This window comes from Aegilops tauschii, chromosome 4 (genome assembly GCF_002575655.3).
Source record: "Aegilops tauschii subsp. strangulata cultivar AL8/78 chromosome 4, Aet v6.0, whole genome shotgun sequence".
Lineage (NCBI taxonomy): Eukaryota > Viridiplantae > Streptophyta > Magnoliopsida > Poales > Poaceae > Aegilops > Aegilops tauschii.
In genome coordinates this window covers 7,214,234-7,231,055 of record NC_053038.3, presented here as the reverse complement: position 1 = coordinate 7,231,055, position 16,822 = coordinate 7,214,234, and the positions used below count along the sequence as shown (strand labels likewise).

The window sequence follows — 16,822 nt, the reverse complement described above, 5'->3', positions numbered from 1 at the left end:
ATTGCTTGATGTGACATCGTTGCTGGCATCAGCTAATACAAGCTGGTTCCCTTGTTCCAAAACAAGACTAAATCTCAGCTCAATCGTGCATGCATGTATATTTAAACACCATGTATCCAAACCAAGGCGTCCATGCATATAAAATGAGAGCACCAGCTTGTTGATGCTCTCATTTTGTATGTTGATGTGTTGAAATGTCATGCCAATAGATGATGTATATGTACTATGGATTGATTGAGGAGTACGTACGCAGCTTATCTAGTCGCTGCATAGATTAACCCCCATTATCCAGCTCGATCGATCAGTGCCAAAACTTGGTCAGATCTGACTCGGTTCTGCAGATGAGAAACTAAATTAAACTAGGGAACAAGCAGCGCTGAGTTTGATGCGCCGGAACGGTCCAAGGAGGGGTTGTGCAGATGAGGTGAACTCTCCAAGCCTCACATATCCTAGACTAGACTAGACTAGAGTTCCATCGCGAAAGAAAAGAAAGAAGTCATGGAGTTAGCCGCCTCGACGTTCGTATACTTGTCAGCTTGTGATAACACACACGTGAGTGGTGTCATCTTGCCTTAGGTTTCTCTCTGTTAATTAAGCGTAAACAACAGGAATTTGCATCAAACATTGCTTGACACTGTTGAGAAAACAAAGAACTGTAGCAGGATGAGCATTTAAGTGGGTGAATTCTTTTTTATTGAAAAAACAATATCCAATCGTATGAAAACCCTATAGGGTTCCTCTGCCTCCCGGGCCGGTCCGCCTCGTCTTTGATGACCTTAGGGCCATCGCGGCACGATGGATCCCGGCCCTTGCTGACGGGGGGCTCTGTTTTTTCCTTCTTCTTTTTTTGAGTTTTGGTAGGGTTTGTATCATGCTCAGGAAGGCTAGACGGCGGCGGCTTCTTGAAGATGGAATAAGGTTCCCTGCCTAGCCCTCTCCCGGCGGTGTGCCTAGCGTCGACAGTGGGCGTGTGGAGCTCGAGGTGTGACATTAAATCTGACCCAGGCCGGAGATCACCGGATGGGACCTTGGTGGCGGAGTGGAGTGGCTAGCGTTTGGTTCGGGAAACGGATGGGGTCTAATATATGTGAGATCGGGTGGACAAGTGTGGGCCAGGTCCAACCTTGCGGCCGGACGCGCCCGAGCGTGTCTGGCCTAACCTGTATTTACTCTATATGTAGAGTAGATATGAGGGGTGCCGGCGAGCCTAGATGTTTGAGGTTGGTTTGAGATGCCCGTCTGTGTCTGGTTTTTTACCAAGTTACGGAGCCGTTCCCCCGAGCGTTTGAAGAAGTCTAACAGTACCGGCCCCAAGCGCGTGACATGGCAAGTGCCACGTCGCCGGCCGCGCGTCTGTCCAGATCGATCGGTCGCGCCGGAACCAAGTGCCACCGCGATGCACGTGGAGCTATTCGCGACACGCCCGGCCGTCCGATCATCTCTCCCGTCCGCATGCATGCGTTTCCTTGAAAGCTGCTCCGTTCCTTCTCTTTCCCCGCTCTCGCTGCGTGCATCAGCTGTCTTGTCCTTCTTCTTTTCTCTTTTCTAGAAGAAGAAGAAGCCGAAACGTCTCCGTGAAATTATCCGCGTGCTCAGCACAGAGGTCCGTCCATTGGAGATCTCCCTAAAAAAGGTCTATGGTAATAAGAATAATAAGAGATTAATGAACGGAAAGCGAGAACTGCAATCGACTGATTAATTTCAGTGCTATCCGGATACATATAGCGATTCGGTTCGCTGATTGTTTGGTCGTTCGCTATTGCTCTCCAAAGATAGATATGCGCGTACGTTAATGTTGTTTTGGCCTCCCGCAAAAAAAAAAAAGTTAAGGCCTAGTTTGGCAACACGGTTTTTTCAAAACCATGGTATCTGGAAACCACGGTATTCCAATGTGTGGGCAATGAATACTTTGGTTTCTAAAAGCCGCGGTTTTTCTCAGTTTTAGTAAAACTATAGAGATGTTTGACAAGTGCAGTTTTTCTTAGTTTCTCGGTTTTGACCACTCGTTGCGGGGATGATCCTAGATATAGCTAGCTGAACCAAATTGAGCTACGTCAAAGGAGTTATACAACGACCTGATCAGCTTGTGCTAATTAATGGCCGCTGCATATATGCCTATAGCCTTTCATGCACGCGAACATCCTTTAGATGCTACTTCCTCCGTCCCTAAATATAAGTCTTTTGTAGAGATTCCACTATGAACCACATACGGATGTATATAGATGCATTTTAAGTGTAGATTCATTCATTTTGTTCCGTATGTAGTCCACCTAGTGGAATCTCTACAAAGACTTATATTTAGGAACAGAGGGAGTAGGATATGTTGTTGAGTAATCTTGTTTCTTTGGCCACATGGAATCAATCGGCTAGCTAGCTTAGCCTGCTGTGTATAACTTTACTCCAAGTATCAATTGATCTACTCCAGGGTCTAAGCCTTAGCTAAATCTTTTGTATCTGTACACACACCATCTGATAGGACTGAACGTCTAGTACTAGCTAATGTACGGGCTGCTTCCTGTTGCACTAGAACAATAGTCAACGATTGGAGCAGAGTAGTAAAGTTTCCCATGTGGTAATCTTGATTTGCTGGCTGCAGAAGAGATGGAGGAATGATGGGTGAGGAGGACCCGAAGAAGATAGACTTGAGCTAGCGTTTCTCAGTTTACAAAAAAGAGGTCGAGACCTCTTTTTTAGATACAGCAAAAAAACCATGGTTTTAGATATACCACGGTTTGTAAAACTAAAGTATTTATCGAAGCCAAACACGTCAAAGTATTTAAAACTGAGGTTTCTACAAAAACCATGGTATTCTCCTAAAACTCCAAAAATACTGAGCAGCCAAACACAGCGTAATGTTTTGACCGTTTGTTATTTTATTATTCTTTTTTAAATGTTTTTTGCCAAAGATACTCTTGGGTGTTTGTACAGTGGATGTGTGATGAGCTGGCATGCTGATCTGCGTCGTATTTGTACAGCTGTACAAGCCATGTTTTTCTTTTTTGAACACCTGTACAAGCCATGTACTGTATTTGAATGGCTGGTGGTCGGCTCTATTTTGGTGCCGACAGCTTTTAAGGTCATGTATATCCCGCAATTGAAGACGACCGACGAAGACGATAATACCTACGTACCCTAGAATTCTGGCAGTAGAGATCTTTTTTGGAAATCAAATTAAACCAAAAGCTGTCGTGCGTACGTACTTTCCGTCCAAATTAAACGTACAGATCGATCGGCCGGATTTGGACCGATGTATACAGGCAAGAGTCAATTACTCTAGCTCATTCACTTCCTTGCTAATTTTGAGCCCCCGTCTCTGCCTCTACTACGCTGTAATTTACTCCCTTGTTATTTTTCCTATATTTTTTCCCTAAAAAAACCTGTCTACAGCTAGCCAGCCAAAAAAAAACGCCTAATATATATCTCAGCACATCAAGTACGTGCATGCAGATGCAGTGGCGTGCATGAACGTACGCGCCAAAACGCATGCATGCATGCATGCAGTTTCCTTCTCCTTCTTCTCCGAATTGCCCTCCGCTAACCACGGCGCTTTACCAAGTCCGGAGGGAGGGTAGCGCGTGGTAATTTGTTTTGTTCGGTTGTGGGTTTTCTTACACCCCAAGATTCGTGCGGCAGCAGATCAAAGCAGCCTCAACGACGCCTGCTGATTTGGCGCCACGACATGCTAACTTAAACGACGACGACGACGACGATGATCTGGTCTCCTTTTGCAAGATCAGCAAACAGAAGCCAGCATGAATATATGCATGCGTTGGTTGCAGACTCTTGTGTAGTATAAGGTAACACGCGGCGAATATATATATTCTTGGTTTCTAGCTAGGAGAGCACTCCAAATTAAGTCGAATTATTGAAGGGGGAGAGGTTGATTGAAACGGAAGGCATAAATAAAAGGAAATCGCCCCTGAAAACGAGAAGGATAATCGGGGGTCAATCTCATCGTCTGTTGCTCACTCGAGGCCGAGGCCCGGCCATCAAACGTGGACGCCAACCAGAACCCACCCCGCCCGGTCACGCACCATAAATACTCGGCTGCCTGCCATCCGAGGACGGGACGGACCTCCTTGTTTCTTTCCTCGCCACCCCGGCCGCGCTCGCGCTGCCCATCCATCCATCGCCGATCCATCCATGACCTCACCTCCCACTTCTCACTAACTCCGGGGACGCATCGCCATCGCCTTGGCTGCCTGTGTTTATATAGAGGCGCGTCCCCGCGGCCTGCCAGTGCCAGGAGCTAGCAGACCGCGCGCGCGCCCCGTCCCCGGCCTTTGCATCGCCAAGCCATGGCCGTGGACCTGCAACGCCTGCGCCACATGCTGCTCGCCAACCGGCCGGGCGCCTCGGCCGCCGCCATGCCTGCGAGCGGGCCTTGTTACGGCGCCGCGGTGACGGGCCAGCAGCTTGGGTGCCAGCCGTACGCAGACATCTTCACGCCGCCGCCGACGATGTCGGCCGCGGATCAGTACTCGGAGTTGTTGGCGCTGGCCGCGGCTGATCTGGCGAGGAAGGGCGACGGCGCCCAGGAAATGACCTCCGGCAACAAGCGGAGGCGCGTCGACGAGGGGGCGTCCTCGGCGGTGCTCGGCGAAGTTCTTGCGGCCCACGCGCAACAGCAGGCCGTCGCCGTCGACCACATCCTGCACAGACATGTAAGTCCCGTGACCAAATTAATCGCCGCGTTTGATCAGGATTTTCTGGCCTTTGTTTGTTGTTAACGGTGGTGGATGCATGATGCAGGCGAGAAAGATGTGGGCTGCTCTGGCGGAGCAGAGGCGGAGCCACCTGCGGCTGATCGTGTCCACCGTGGAGGCCAGGGCGGCGAAGCGGCTCAAGGCCAAGGACGAGGAGATCGAGCGGGTCCGGGGCATGAACTGGGCGCTGGAGGAGCGCCTCAGGAGCCTCTACATGGAGGCTCAGATGTGGCGCGACGTCGCGCAGTCCCACGAGGCCGCGGCCAGCGTGCTCCGCGCCGACCTGCAGCGGGTGCTCGACGCGCAGGCGGTCCGCGGCGGTGCCGGTGGCGACGGCGACGGTCAGGACGACGCCGAGTCGTGCTGCTGGGGGGAGAACCAGGTGCCCGTCTGCGCGGAGGAGGAGGCCGAGGTGGGCACGCCGGCCACGACGGGAGTCGGAAGGTGCAAGGGGTGCGGCGAGGGCGCGGCCGTCGTGCTGCTGCTGCCGTGCCGGCACCTCTGCGTGTGCGCGCCGTGCGCGGCATCGGCGCAGGCGTGCCCGTCGTGCGGATGCGCCAAGAACGGCAGCGTCTGCGTCAACTTTTCGTGATGCGGGAGGAATAGTTTTAGAGTAGGGTCGACTTTTCTTGGCTTTATTTTGTTCATCCTTTTTTTCTGTTCCCCTTCTTTTGTTCAGTTTAGCTTTTTGCTCAAACTGTTGGATCAGTTGTTCAACAAGAAGAAAAAACAGTCCGTAGTATTGCATATCAATGCTTCAAATTAAATACATAGATTAGAATTTGAACAAGATATTTGGGCTGCGACCAAGGGGGTTCGCGGCGACTTAGGTGAGCGGTGGGAGATGGCATAATCAGACACGTGGAGACATTAGCGACAAGGAGATGACATCTACGAGACTACGACTATGGTGGAGGGGCGAGAAACGAGCGCAAAAGGTAAAGAGGGCGAGCGCCGCTTGTCGTCGCATTCGAGAAATGGGTGGATGGGCCCGGTGGTGCGATTTAGAAATTGGTGGATTGGCTACTGCTAGGGTTTAGAGATCTAGACAACTGGGAAGTGGGGTGAAGATAGAGCCCGATTCAGATCCAACGGTCCAAAGATTGATTTGAGCTTATAGAAAATTTGCTCGGCTGGCAAAAGGTTTATTGCCCAAATTCACACAAACGACTATACGGAAGGCCATTGAATTGCATTCATGAGGGGAGAAAGAAGGTGTCCATTTCCTAGCGGTGCGTGTGGCGATAGGCTGGCTAGGTTTAAGGTTCAGAGGTCTAGTAAAAGCGAGATACGAACCATATTCAGGTTTAAGCTAGGTTGTCTCTAATAAAATGAAATTAACTACGTAGATTAGAATCTGAATAATAAGGGGGTTTGCGGCGACTTAGGTGAGTGGTGGGATATGGTGGAGATAGCTTAAGCAGACGCTTGGAGGCATGAGAGGCAAGGAAATGACATCTACAACTATGGTAGAGGGGCGAAACATTAGGGCAAGAAGGATAGATGGCGAGTGCCACTTGGCGACGCGTTTGAGAAATAGGTGGATGGGCTAGTTTATGGTTTAGGGATCTAACCAGGGAAGCGGGGTGAAGATAGGAACACGATTTAGATATAAATATTTGAATTTATAGAAAATTTACTTGGTTGGAAAAAGTTGGTTACCTAAATTCATACACAAGACTATATGGAAGGCATTTAATTGCATTCATGAGGGGGTGAAGAAGGTGACCATTTCTAACAGCGCATCTGGCGATAGACTGGCTAGGTTAAGGTCCATAGGTCTAGCGAAAGGGAGATAAGAACCGAATTCAGGCTTAAGCTATATAGGCTATCACCAGTAAATTGAAATTAATTGCATATATTATAATTTGAATAACATATATGGGTTGCGTCCAAGGGGGTCTGCGGCGAATTAGGTGAGTGGTGGGAGATGGTGGAGATAGCATAATTAGACATGTGGAGACAAGGAAATGACATCTACGACTATGGTGGAGGGTCGAGAAATGTGGGCAATAAGGATAGAGGGTTAGCGCTGCTTGGCGGTGCGTTTGAGAAATAGGTGGATGGCTAGTGTTAGGGTTTAGATATCTAACAAGGGGAGCGGGATGAAGATAGGAACCCAATTCAGAACCAATATTCTAAAGATTGATTTGAGTTTATAAAAAATTTGCTAAAATGTCAAAAGGTGTAACATGATTTTGGAAAGTCCATATCTGTATATGAAAAGTTTTGGGGGGTCTCAGAATGGGTTCCAAAGACATCCGAAAAATCTAACATTTTATTTGTGAAAGAAAGTTGTGGAGAACTGTTATAAGATAACCACCCGTAGTTGGCCGAGCGGGGCCCTTATGGGGTGCCACCTCCCTAATGAAGGCCTAGGCCGAATCCTATTAGGGAGGGAGTCCTTCCCTCCTTCCACAAAGTGGAAGAGAAGAAGGACTTCTTCTATTGGTCCCTTCCCTCTCCACCTTTATATATGTGTGGAAGACTCCCTATCGCAACACAATAATCCAAAGGGGATATCTCCCTTATAGCTCCACGCTCTTTTGGTCTAATTGGCCTGAGTGATTATGTTTCTTCCAAAGGGGATTTTTTTGTGGCAAAAACTTGCAATATATTCATCAAACATCATAGCATAAAGAACACCAGAAGTACCAAAAATTACATCTATATTCATTGACCACCAAATGACGAATACAAGCACCAGAATGAGCCGAAGACGCACTGCCGTCATCGCTCGTCCTGATACATCCATTTTGCGTCATTATTTTCTAATGTAATTTATCTTATTTCAATGACATACTCCCTCCATTCCAAAATATAATGCGCACGCGCTTTCCTAGGTCCAACTTTGACCATAAATTTAACCAATGAGACTGGAGCGTGCAACACCTCCCGCGCCAGCGCATCACGGACGCCGGAGCTGGACCCTCTCGGCCCACGCGCAGCGACGCCCGGTCAGCACAGTCCGCGCCGGCCCCACGTCGTCTCCTTCCCCCGCGCGGCCGCTCCTGCATGCGACCAGCGCTGGGTGCTTGTGTCGGCGCCTCCAGCCCGCACGTGCACTCCGGAGTCGGAGGCGCGCGCCGCACCGCCACGAGAGGCAGCGTGCACGGGAGAGGGAGGTGGCGGAGCAGTCCGTGCGCCGCCGCCGCGGGACAGAGCCGAACGCCAACGAGGATGCACGTCTCCTCGCCTGGGTGTACCGTTGCTCCCTCATGACGACGGAGGCGGGCGCTCGCCGCCTCCGACGGAAGAACGCCAAGGCGCTCCGGCTAGCTATTGAGCTGTCGAAGTACAAGGTGAAGGAGGCAATGGCAGAGAATGCTCGGGTGGCAAGGCTGAAGCGTGAGCAGGACAGGGTGGTCAGTCGGATGAAGGGGCTCATCGTCCTCTCTGACACCGACTCCGACGGTGACGACATCTGCACCTCGTCGTCCGACGACCAAGACCCTCCACCAGCCGCGGACGCCTACAACTGCGCCGGCGACCGGAAGGGCAAAGGCCTGGCGAGGAAGTGGTGATTCCCCCCCCCCCCCCCCCCTTCCTCCTCAATGTTTATATCGTTTTTAGTTGTAGAAGTTTATGAACTTGTCTGTGGACGAACTATGATCTTTTGGATGTGGTGGGTGTGGTGAAGTATGTTATATCCGTTTGCAGCCGATCCTGTGTTCCTTCATAGCTCAATTTTATTGTCCGTCGTTTGATCACGTAGGATAGATCAACGCATGCATGGTAGTATGAATATAAGGCGCCGGATATAGGATACGCGGATGCAGAATGGCAAATATGAGGGGCGCTCGGTCAGTGCCGGACGCGTCCACGGGCGTTTGAGGGGCCGGATTTGCAAAGTTCGAACGTAGATATTCTCGCCGGAAGCTTTCGTTGAGATTTTCTCTTGGTTGGGTGGTGTGGATCGAGCATCTAGCTAGTGCAGATAAGACCGCAAATTAAACAAGAATCATCTGGTACGGCTTAGTACGAGCTAGCTAAGCTAGCTAGGATAACTAGAACCGGGACGGAGAGAGAGAGAGAGCCTCACATGCCGACACACATAGTACTGTACACGGCATGAGATGGAGTCCACGACGAGGAAGCAGGCGTTCGTGGGCGCCAACGTACACACGATCGATGCCCCTCCACTACATTTGCTTGCTGAAGCAGGAGCAGAGAGGGACTTCCTGCCTGCATCCGCATGACTGCACTGTACAGACTGACGCCCTGCTACCCGCTCGATCGCCGCAGACAACGCCAACGCCATACATCAGGCTCAGATTCTTCCACCACTCACACACACAGTGACTGACAGTGTAGCAGCAGCCACCGACGCCACCGGCCGGTTGGTTGGTCACACGCAGCGCGAGTCCGCGGGCCATCCCCGCCGTCGGTGCATGCGCTTTGCATGGGCCTGGTACAGCCGACCAGCACGCCAGTTGTGTGCGCGCACACACACGTAGCACATAATCGGAGGCACCGCGGGCCGTGCGCGCGCGCGCGCTCCGGGCGTGCCCCGTGTGGCATCTCTACTCCCTTCCCATGCCGCCCGCACGCGAGAGACCATGCATGCATCCGTATCGGCGCGCGCGCGCGCGCATGCACCGTCGCTCTCCTCCGCGCCGTCCAACCCCCAACCTCTCACCCATACACTCGATCTGATCTGCCCAGCCGTACCCTTAACTTGAGCATGCGTTTTCCATGCCGCCGCGGTGCTTGCGGCCACCATGATCCGGCCGGTACGTACGTGCTCTCGATAGAGCTAGCTAGCTAGCCAACTGGGTACGGACGGACGGCGTCACATGGACATGGCGCCCTGTTCACGTGCACGGACGGACGGGCGCACGCAAGCACGGCGTCACATGCGCCGGCCCGGCCGGTACAGCGACACGTACGGCCGTTGGCACGCAGCGCTCGCCCGGTCCACGATGCACGGCCGGTGCCGGGCGGGTTTGGGAACTGGTGACCGATGGATGTGTGCGTGTGCGTTTGTCCGCTGCTGCAGCTGCAGCTGACTCGTCGCTACCTAGCTAGCTATAGCTTCTGCCTGACGAGAAATTAATTAGGGCAGGCCGCTAGGACCTAGGAGTAGCTTGATTGCAGACTTTGGACCGGACGGCGTCTTGTCTCGTCTCGTCCGGGGTCGCTAGCAGGACCATTCGTCCCTCTCACGCACGCATCCGTGATGAGTGAGACCGATCGATGTCGACCGGAAGCGACCGTGCGTGGTAGTGGTAGTGGTACCCTGCTGATCGATCGATCAGTGGTGCACTGCGGCCCGCCGGTCGACGGAACCACCGAACGATGGAGCCGTCGTGCTCGTGCATGCCGACTCCGACATCGACACGAGAGAGCCGAGTGCGTGCGTGCCGACGCAGTCACCACCCTGTGCGCTGCGCGCGTGCGCCGGCCTCGCTCTGCCACATGCATGCATGCCATGCCATGGCATCCGAGAGTCGTCGTTCGTGGGGCACAACAACAGTACGGGTGCACAACGCCGGCCGCTAGTCGGCCCATCCTTGTTCACCTACGTGCTGTCGCTCTGGTGTCGTACGCAAAGCTCTGACCTCCGGCCGCGATCGATCGATGGCTTCGACAGCGCACGCCCTACATGGACAGCTTTCTAGCTAGCCTCGGCACACTTTCTCGATCGCCCTATGCATGGATGGATGGATCATTGCATGGACGACGTGGATGCCGGTCATCTCACGCCTCACGTCCCACTCCTACATGTGCTTCCTTTGGCCTTCTCGTCAATCTTCACTGTAATCTTTTTTTTTGTTGTTGCAGGAATCTTCACTAGACATGTGATCCTGGTCAGACGTGTGGCGCCCGATTGGATCTGAGCTGACTCGTTCTATCTTGCATTCAGATGAAATTCCTGAAAAATCCATTCCTCATATAATGGTTACTATAAAAAAACATTTTGTAATTTTGGGATATTGAGTTTTTTTATCTCGACCTCACATGCCCCATGATGAACAGTAAAAATACTAAACAATCTGTTTTTTTGTGATAAACATTGATGAATTCTTCACCCTTGCATGTAAAATTTCGTGATTAAATAAAATCATGGAGGTATGTGGAAAACAAAAACGATGCTCCATAAAGATTATTGTTGGAAGTTGTTTGGAATATCAAACATAAAAATTTGCACAGGCCTCCACAAATGTCATTTCCTCACAATTTTTTGCACGCAGTTGAAACATTCGTCAATATTTATCATTAAAAAATCACAATATTTTGAAATTTTTACTATTTTTTTTTCAATTTTACTCTTCACGGGGGAGCATGTGTGCTCGGGATAAAAGAAGACTTTTGTAGTTTTGGGGGTTTTGTTTAAGTAATGATGCTATAACAAATTCCTTGTATTCCTTTCTCTTTCATATTCCTTTCTCTTTCATCTCTCTACTCTTTGTGCATCTGATTTTTATTCTAAATTTATTGTCCACATCATATGGAGACTAAACGAAGACATTTGTGTACATAAGACCAAAGATGCACCAAAACTTTCCATCTCGTGGCATGCGGATAAGGAAACAAGAGCCGATTTGGAAGACGATGCGAAGAGGAGATGGTACTTTTCTTATTAATGGAGGAGTTCGAGTCTGGTTAGGTTTCTGCTCCACTTGGAGGCTAGGACAAGATGCATATATAAGGACCCATGGGCCTAGGAGAAATACTCAACATCTTCTACATCACCAACTACGCATGAAGTCACATACCGATTCAAGAGCTCTAGCCGCTAGGGTTTTAGCTTTGTTGTCCTTGTATTGCTCTCACCTCCACGTTTTTTTACTACGTATGCCGCCGTATACATGGTTTGAAAATTTCGTGCATCGACAACATGAATGCAAATGACTTGCATATTATCAGGATAAAATAAGTAATAGAGTAAGTGAACTCATGAAGTGTAACTTGAGACCAATATGAAATACTTGGAGAGAACCAAATACTATCTAAGCATAGAATACGTTTTCCCCCAAATAAACTACCCTGACCTACAATCCGGGCTTCTCCGGGAAAATTATTAGTGTGATTGAACTACTCACACGCGAAAGGTGTTAAGAAGACCATGACTTGGGGTATACATGCCTACTGAAACACCAAATGATCATGGGATCTTGCAGCGACGGAAAGTCCTGTACAAACCTATAAATGATTCGAAGGTAAACACTAGTTTGAAATATGTACTTAAGTGCATGAAAGTTGTTGGGGATATTATCACTGGGCGTAAACCCGCCAGGAGAGGCCGGGTTAACCCCATAAGTAGTTCATTCGTATCTGAAGTCCATGAAGACAGACGGTGATGCTTTATGAAGGCCCAGGGCCCAAAGCCGGTTTAAGGCCTGTAGACATAAACCGGCATTGATATGTAAACTTGTGTTGTAAGATAGAAGTAGCAGAGACCGAGCCGGACACGATTATGAGCCGGCCTCGGGATTCTGTAAACCGACGGGCGTCAACCCATGTATATAAGGGGACGACCCGGCGGCGGTTCAAGGACAAGAGACAACAACTCGAGACTCAGGCAAAGCGTATTCGCTCCCTGGTCATCGAAACCCCAGCAATTCCATCACAACTAGACGTGGGCTTTTACCTTCATCGTAAGGGGCCGAACTAGTATAAAACTCTCTTGCGTACCTTGTCCGCTTTAACCCCTTTAAGTTAACCCGTAGCGATGGCTCCACGACTAAGTCCTTTCTCTAGGACATCTGCCGTGACAAAACCACGACAGTTGGCGCCCACCGTGGGGCCATCGCACGATGGTTTCAAGTTCTTGGAGGGCATCTTCGAAGGACTCAAGGGTTACGCTGTGGGCCGGATGACCAAGAGTCGTCGCGGCAAGCTCTACATCGACGATGCAGGCTGGGGCCCCGAGGCCGGCTCAATCGACTACGGGTACCGGGTCCCCTTTGATGGCATACACGTTTTCATTGGCAAGATCGGCAAACCGGGCTCTGAGCCGGACATCTGCACCGACCTCGTCGAAACGGCTCAGCGTGCGAGATCTGCCCGGGTCAAGCCTGTCATGAAGCGTGCCTTCGTGGGAGTTATCCATGGAGGGGAATATGAGGATAGATCGGAATCTGGTGGTGAGACCGTCGTTTATTCCGGCGACGAGTCATCAACTGGAGAGACCGAGTCGTTATATCAGTTACAGGATGGCCGGATTGGGGGCTGTTCCGATGGCGACACTATTCCGGACCTCTTTGATCTGCCAAACCGGGTTGCGATCTTCATGGCCGGTACGCAACCGGCGCTCCACTCTTCGACCGCAGCGGCGATGATTTTCGGATCGACAGCGGCAACAGCGGCCGGGGCAGGAGGCCCTGTGCGACCGCCAGCTCAGGTTCTATCTGATTTGTTTAACGCGTTGGCAACGCTGATGGCGGAGGTTAACCCGGCGGATCAGGATGCACACAATGCGGAAATCGCGAAAGTGAAAGATCAGATCACCCAGGCCAAAGCCGACTTAGCAGCTGAGGATACCAGGATGGCCGCGGAGCGGGCCGCTTTGGATGCACAAGCTTACCGGATTATGCTGGATCAGAGTGCGTCGAAAGAAGTCCTGAAGAGGAGGTACCGATCTTGCCTGCCGCCGGTTTATAACTCTAGAAATCTCTTTAACACCCCAGGAGCAGGGACCAGTAATCCGCCGGTGGTAAACCGGGCGGAGGCACCTGGAGTAGGGGTGCCGGTTCAGCCACGTTTGGTGGATCCGCCTCGTCAGAACAACATTGTAACACCGCATGTCCCCAAGCCACCGGGTCATTACTCTAACCCGATGGACAACATTGTCGCTGCCGCTTCACGGCTGGCGGCCATCCCGATCGAAGGCGATTCTCCGGCGGCAGTCGAGACGCGTCGGGTTAAGGAGCTTCTTCAGACAGCCTTGGTTCAACAGGAGGCTTATTCATATAGTCGCGATCGGATTCATTCCACTCCCCGTCCAAGCCGGAGTTACAGCAGGCGTATGGATGAACCGACAGTGTCAAGCAATGCGCGGAACCGTGATCCGCCCCGTGGCAATAACCCGGCGGGTGGTGCTGGTGATGCTCAGGAGGTGGTGGACCGGGCTCGGGCACGCAGAGAGGCCGAGTTAGCGGCGCAACATGAAGCCCATCAGCTTACTCCGGTTCGTCCAACCACATCGGTGGAACCAGGAGTTACCTCTAGTTCTTTGGGAGTACCGTGTCTCGTCCCGGCGTTGCGCAATGTGCGCCTGCCCAAGGATTTCAAGGGCCTGCGCAAGGTGCCGAATTACACCGCCGATTTATCCCCTGAAACATGGGTCGAAAGCTATGAGATGACCATGGAGATGCTGGATGTGGATGATGTGGCATGTGCGAAATACTTCACCATGATGCTAGAAGGGACGGCCCGCACTTGGCTAAAGAGCTTACCGGCTAATTCTATCAGGTCATGGGCCGAGTTGAGAGCCCGGTTTATTCAGAATTTGAAGGATACATGCAAGCAGCCCATGTCAATTGTGGATTTAGCTGCCTGTGTCCAGGAGGAAGGAGAGTCAACAACCCATTGGGTGCGCCGGGTTTCGGAGATTTTGCATTCATCGGACTGCATCAACGCTGACACCGCAGTTTTAACATTGGAAGGCAATTGCCGGTTTGAACCCCTGAAGTTGAAGTTGGGACGGCTCAAACGTCATTGTAATGACATGGGAACCCTCATGGCTGCACTGGTGAAGTATGCCGACTCTGATAGTACCAAGGATCCCGAGTCTGGCGATGATAAGACAGGGAAGGGAAAAAAGAGCGGCAACGCCAAGGGGCAGCACCACAACCCGGCGGGTCATGGAAATGGCGGCAAGCGTAAGGCGGACCACGGTTTAGACTTTGTGGCTAATACTAATACACATGACAAGGGCCAGCGGCGCAAGGGTAAACCGCCCCAGCGCGGTGGAGGGCCAAGTCCTAATCCGGACCGTTTGTCTTATCTGTTGAACCAGCCCTGTCCAAAGCATGGGACGAAGGAGATCCCGTCCACGCACCTCTGGAAAGATTGTTACATCATGCAAGAGTTCAAAAATTCTGATTCTTTCCGGTATGATCATGGACCAGGAGGCGGTTCGGGCCCCGGGTCTCATGAGCCGGGTTATGGTGGAGGAAATTCCGGTTCAGGCTTCCACGGCAATCAGGGTGGACATAACAATCAAAGTAATCAGGGTAACCAAGGTAGCTATAATCATCAGGGCAATCAGCAGCAATAGCAGCAGTCGGGCTACCAGAGCAACCCGAAGCAGTTGAATTGCGGACAGTATCATGTCTTCACCACTAGCTTGGACAAGCGCGATCAGAAGCTTCATAAAAGGGCGGTGAATGCCGTTGAACCGGCGGTGCCCCGTTATTTGCGCTGGTCCGAGCAGCCGATTGTGTGGAGTAGAGAAGATCATCCACCCCGGGTTGACAATCCGGGTCATCTGGCTCTGGTGGTGGCACCTCGGGTGGGAGGTTATAAGTTCACTAAGGTACTCATGGATGGAGGAAGTAGTATAAATATCCTTTATTATGAAACTTTCCGTCACATGGGGTTAACAGATAAAAATCTTAAACCGTCCAATACGGTGTTCCATGGTGTGGTGCCTGGTAAGTCGGCATATCTTGTTGGTAAGATAGCTCTGGAGGTGGCTTTTGGAGATGAGCATGACTCGAGATCAGAAATCTTGACCATTGAAGTGATGAAAATCAGAAGCCCGTATCATGCCCTATTTGGACGGACAGCTTATGCTAAGTTTATGGCACGGCCTTGTTATGTCTATCTGCAGCTCAAGATGCCGGGTCACAAGGGAACTATAACCGTGCATGGGAGCCGCAAGATTGCTCTGGAGTGTGAAGAAGGTGATGCGGCTTATGCTGCGTCGGTTTGTGCAACAGAAGAGTTGAAGTTTTACAAGGACAATGTTGATCCGGCAGATGTGACTTCGTTGAAGAAACCAACTACAGAGCATGATCTGGCCCTGAAGTTTAAATCGGCTGATGAGACTAAGCTTGTTGATTTCGTGCCTGGCGATTCGTCCAAGCAGTTTAGCATCAGCGCTAACTTGGATCCAAAATAGGAAAGCGCGCTCATCGAGTTCATCCGTGAGAACCGGGACATCTTTGCATGGAAGCCTTCTGACATGCGAGGTGTACCGAGAGAACTCGCTGAGCACACTCTCAATGTTGATCCCAAATATAAACCGGTCAAGCAGTTTCTCCGTCGGTTCAATGAAGAAAGACGCAAAGCTATTGGAGAAGAAGTAGCCAGGCTCTTGGCGGCTGGATTTATCGTTGAAGTATTTCATCCTGAGTGGTTGGCTAATCCGGTGCTGGTCCTTAAAAAGAACGGCACTTGGCGTATGTGTGTGGACTACACAGACCTTAACAAAGCTTGTCCAGCAGATCCTTTTGCCCTCCCTCGTATTGATCAAATTATTGATGCTACGGCGGGTTGCGAGCGTTTGAGCTTTTTGGATGCATATTCTGGTTATCATCAGATCAAAATGGCAGTTAAGGACCAGGAGAAGACAGCCTTCATAACTCCTTTTGGAGCCTTCTGCTATGTGTCCATGCCCTTTGGGCTCAGGAGTGCCCAGGCGACTTATCAACGGTGTGTGCAGAATTGTCTTCATAAACAGATCGACCGCAATGTTCACGCCTATGTGGATGATATTGTGGTGAAATCAAGGAAGAAGGAGACATTGATTGATGACTTGAAGGAAACCTTCGATAACCTGCGGGTTTACAAAATGATGCTTAATCCGGCCAAGTGCGTCTTTGGTGTACCTGCAGGCAAGCTCTTGGGTTTTTTGGTGTCTAACCGGGGTATTGAAGCTAATCCGGAAAAGATCAAGGCCATCACCTCCTTGGCCAAACCGAAGTGTATCAATGATGTTCAACGCCTGGCAGGCCGGATTGCCGCATTGAGCCGGTTTATCAGTCGCCTTGGCGAGAAGGCCATCCCTTTGTATCAGATGCTGAAGAAAATGGATGACTTCGTCTGGAGTGACGCCGCTAATGAAGCATTTGAGGACTTAAAGCGGCAGCTGGCTAATCCGCCGGTTCTCGCTGCTCCGGTTGACAAAGAGTCATTGTTGCTATATGTGGCAGCTAACGCCCGGG

At 50.9% G+C, this 16,822-nt stretch overlaps 1 protein-coding gene across 1 annotated transcript; it reads left to right on the top strand.

Moving 5' to 3' along the window:
* The first annotated feature begins 4,041 nt into the window (after nt 1-4,041).
* Nucleotides 4,042-5,453, top strand: LOC109738763 (probable BOI-related E3 ubiquitin-protein ligase 3). The gene is made up of 2 exons (XM_020297862.4): nt 4,042-4,664; nt 4,753-5,453. Exons 1-2 carry the CDS (start codon nt 4,299-4,301, stop codon nt 5,296-5,298), a joined length of 912 nt encoding a protein of 303 aa, XP_020153451.1. The 5' UTR covers nt 4,042-4,298; the 3' UTR covers nt 5,299-5,453.
* The last annotated feature ends 11,369 nt before the right edge of the window (nt 5,454-16,822 follow it).

Excerpts from the sequence above, each read along its gene's own strand:
- LOC109738763 (XM_020297862.4), top strand. The coding sequence starts at position 4,299 with ATGGCCGTGGACCTGCAACGCCTGCGCCACATGCTGCTCGCCAACCGG. Across the intron at positions 4,665-4,752 it reads ACCACATCCTGCACAGACAT|GCGAGAAAGATGTGGGCTGC; the intron begins GTAAGTCCCGTG and ends TGCATGATGCAG.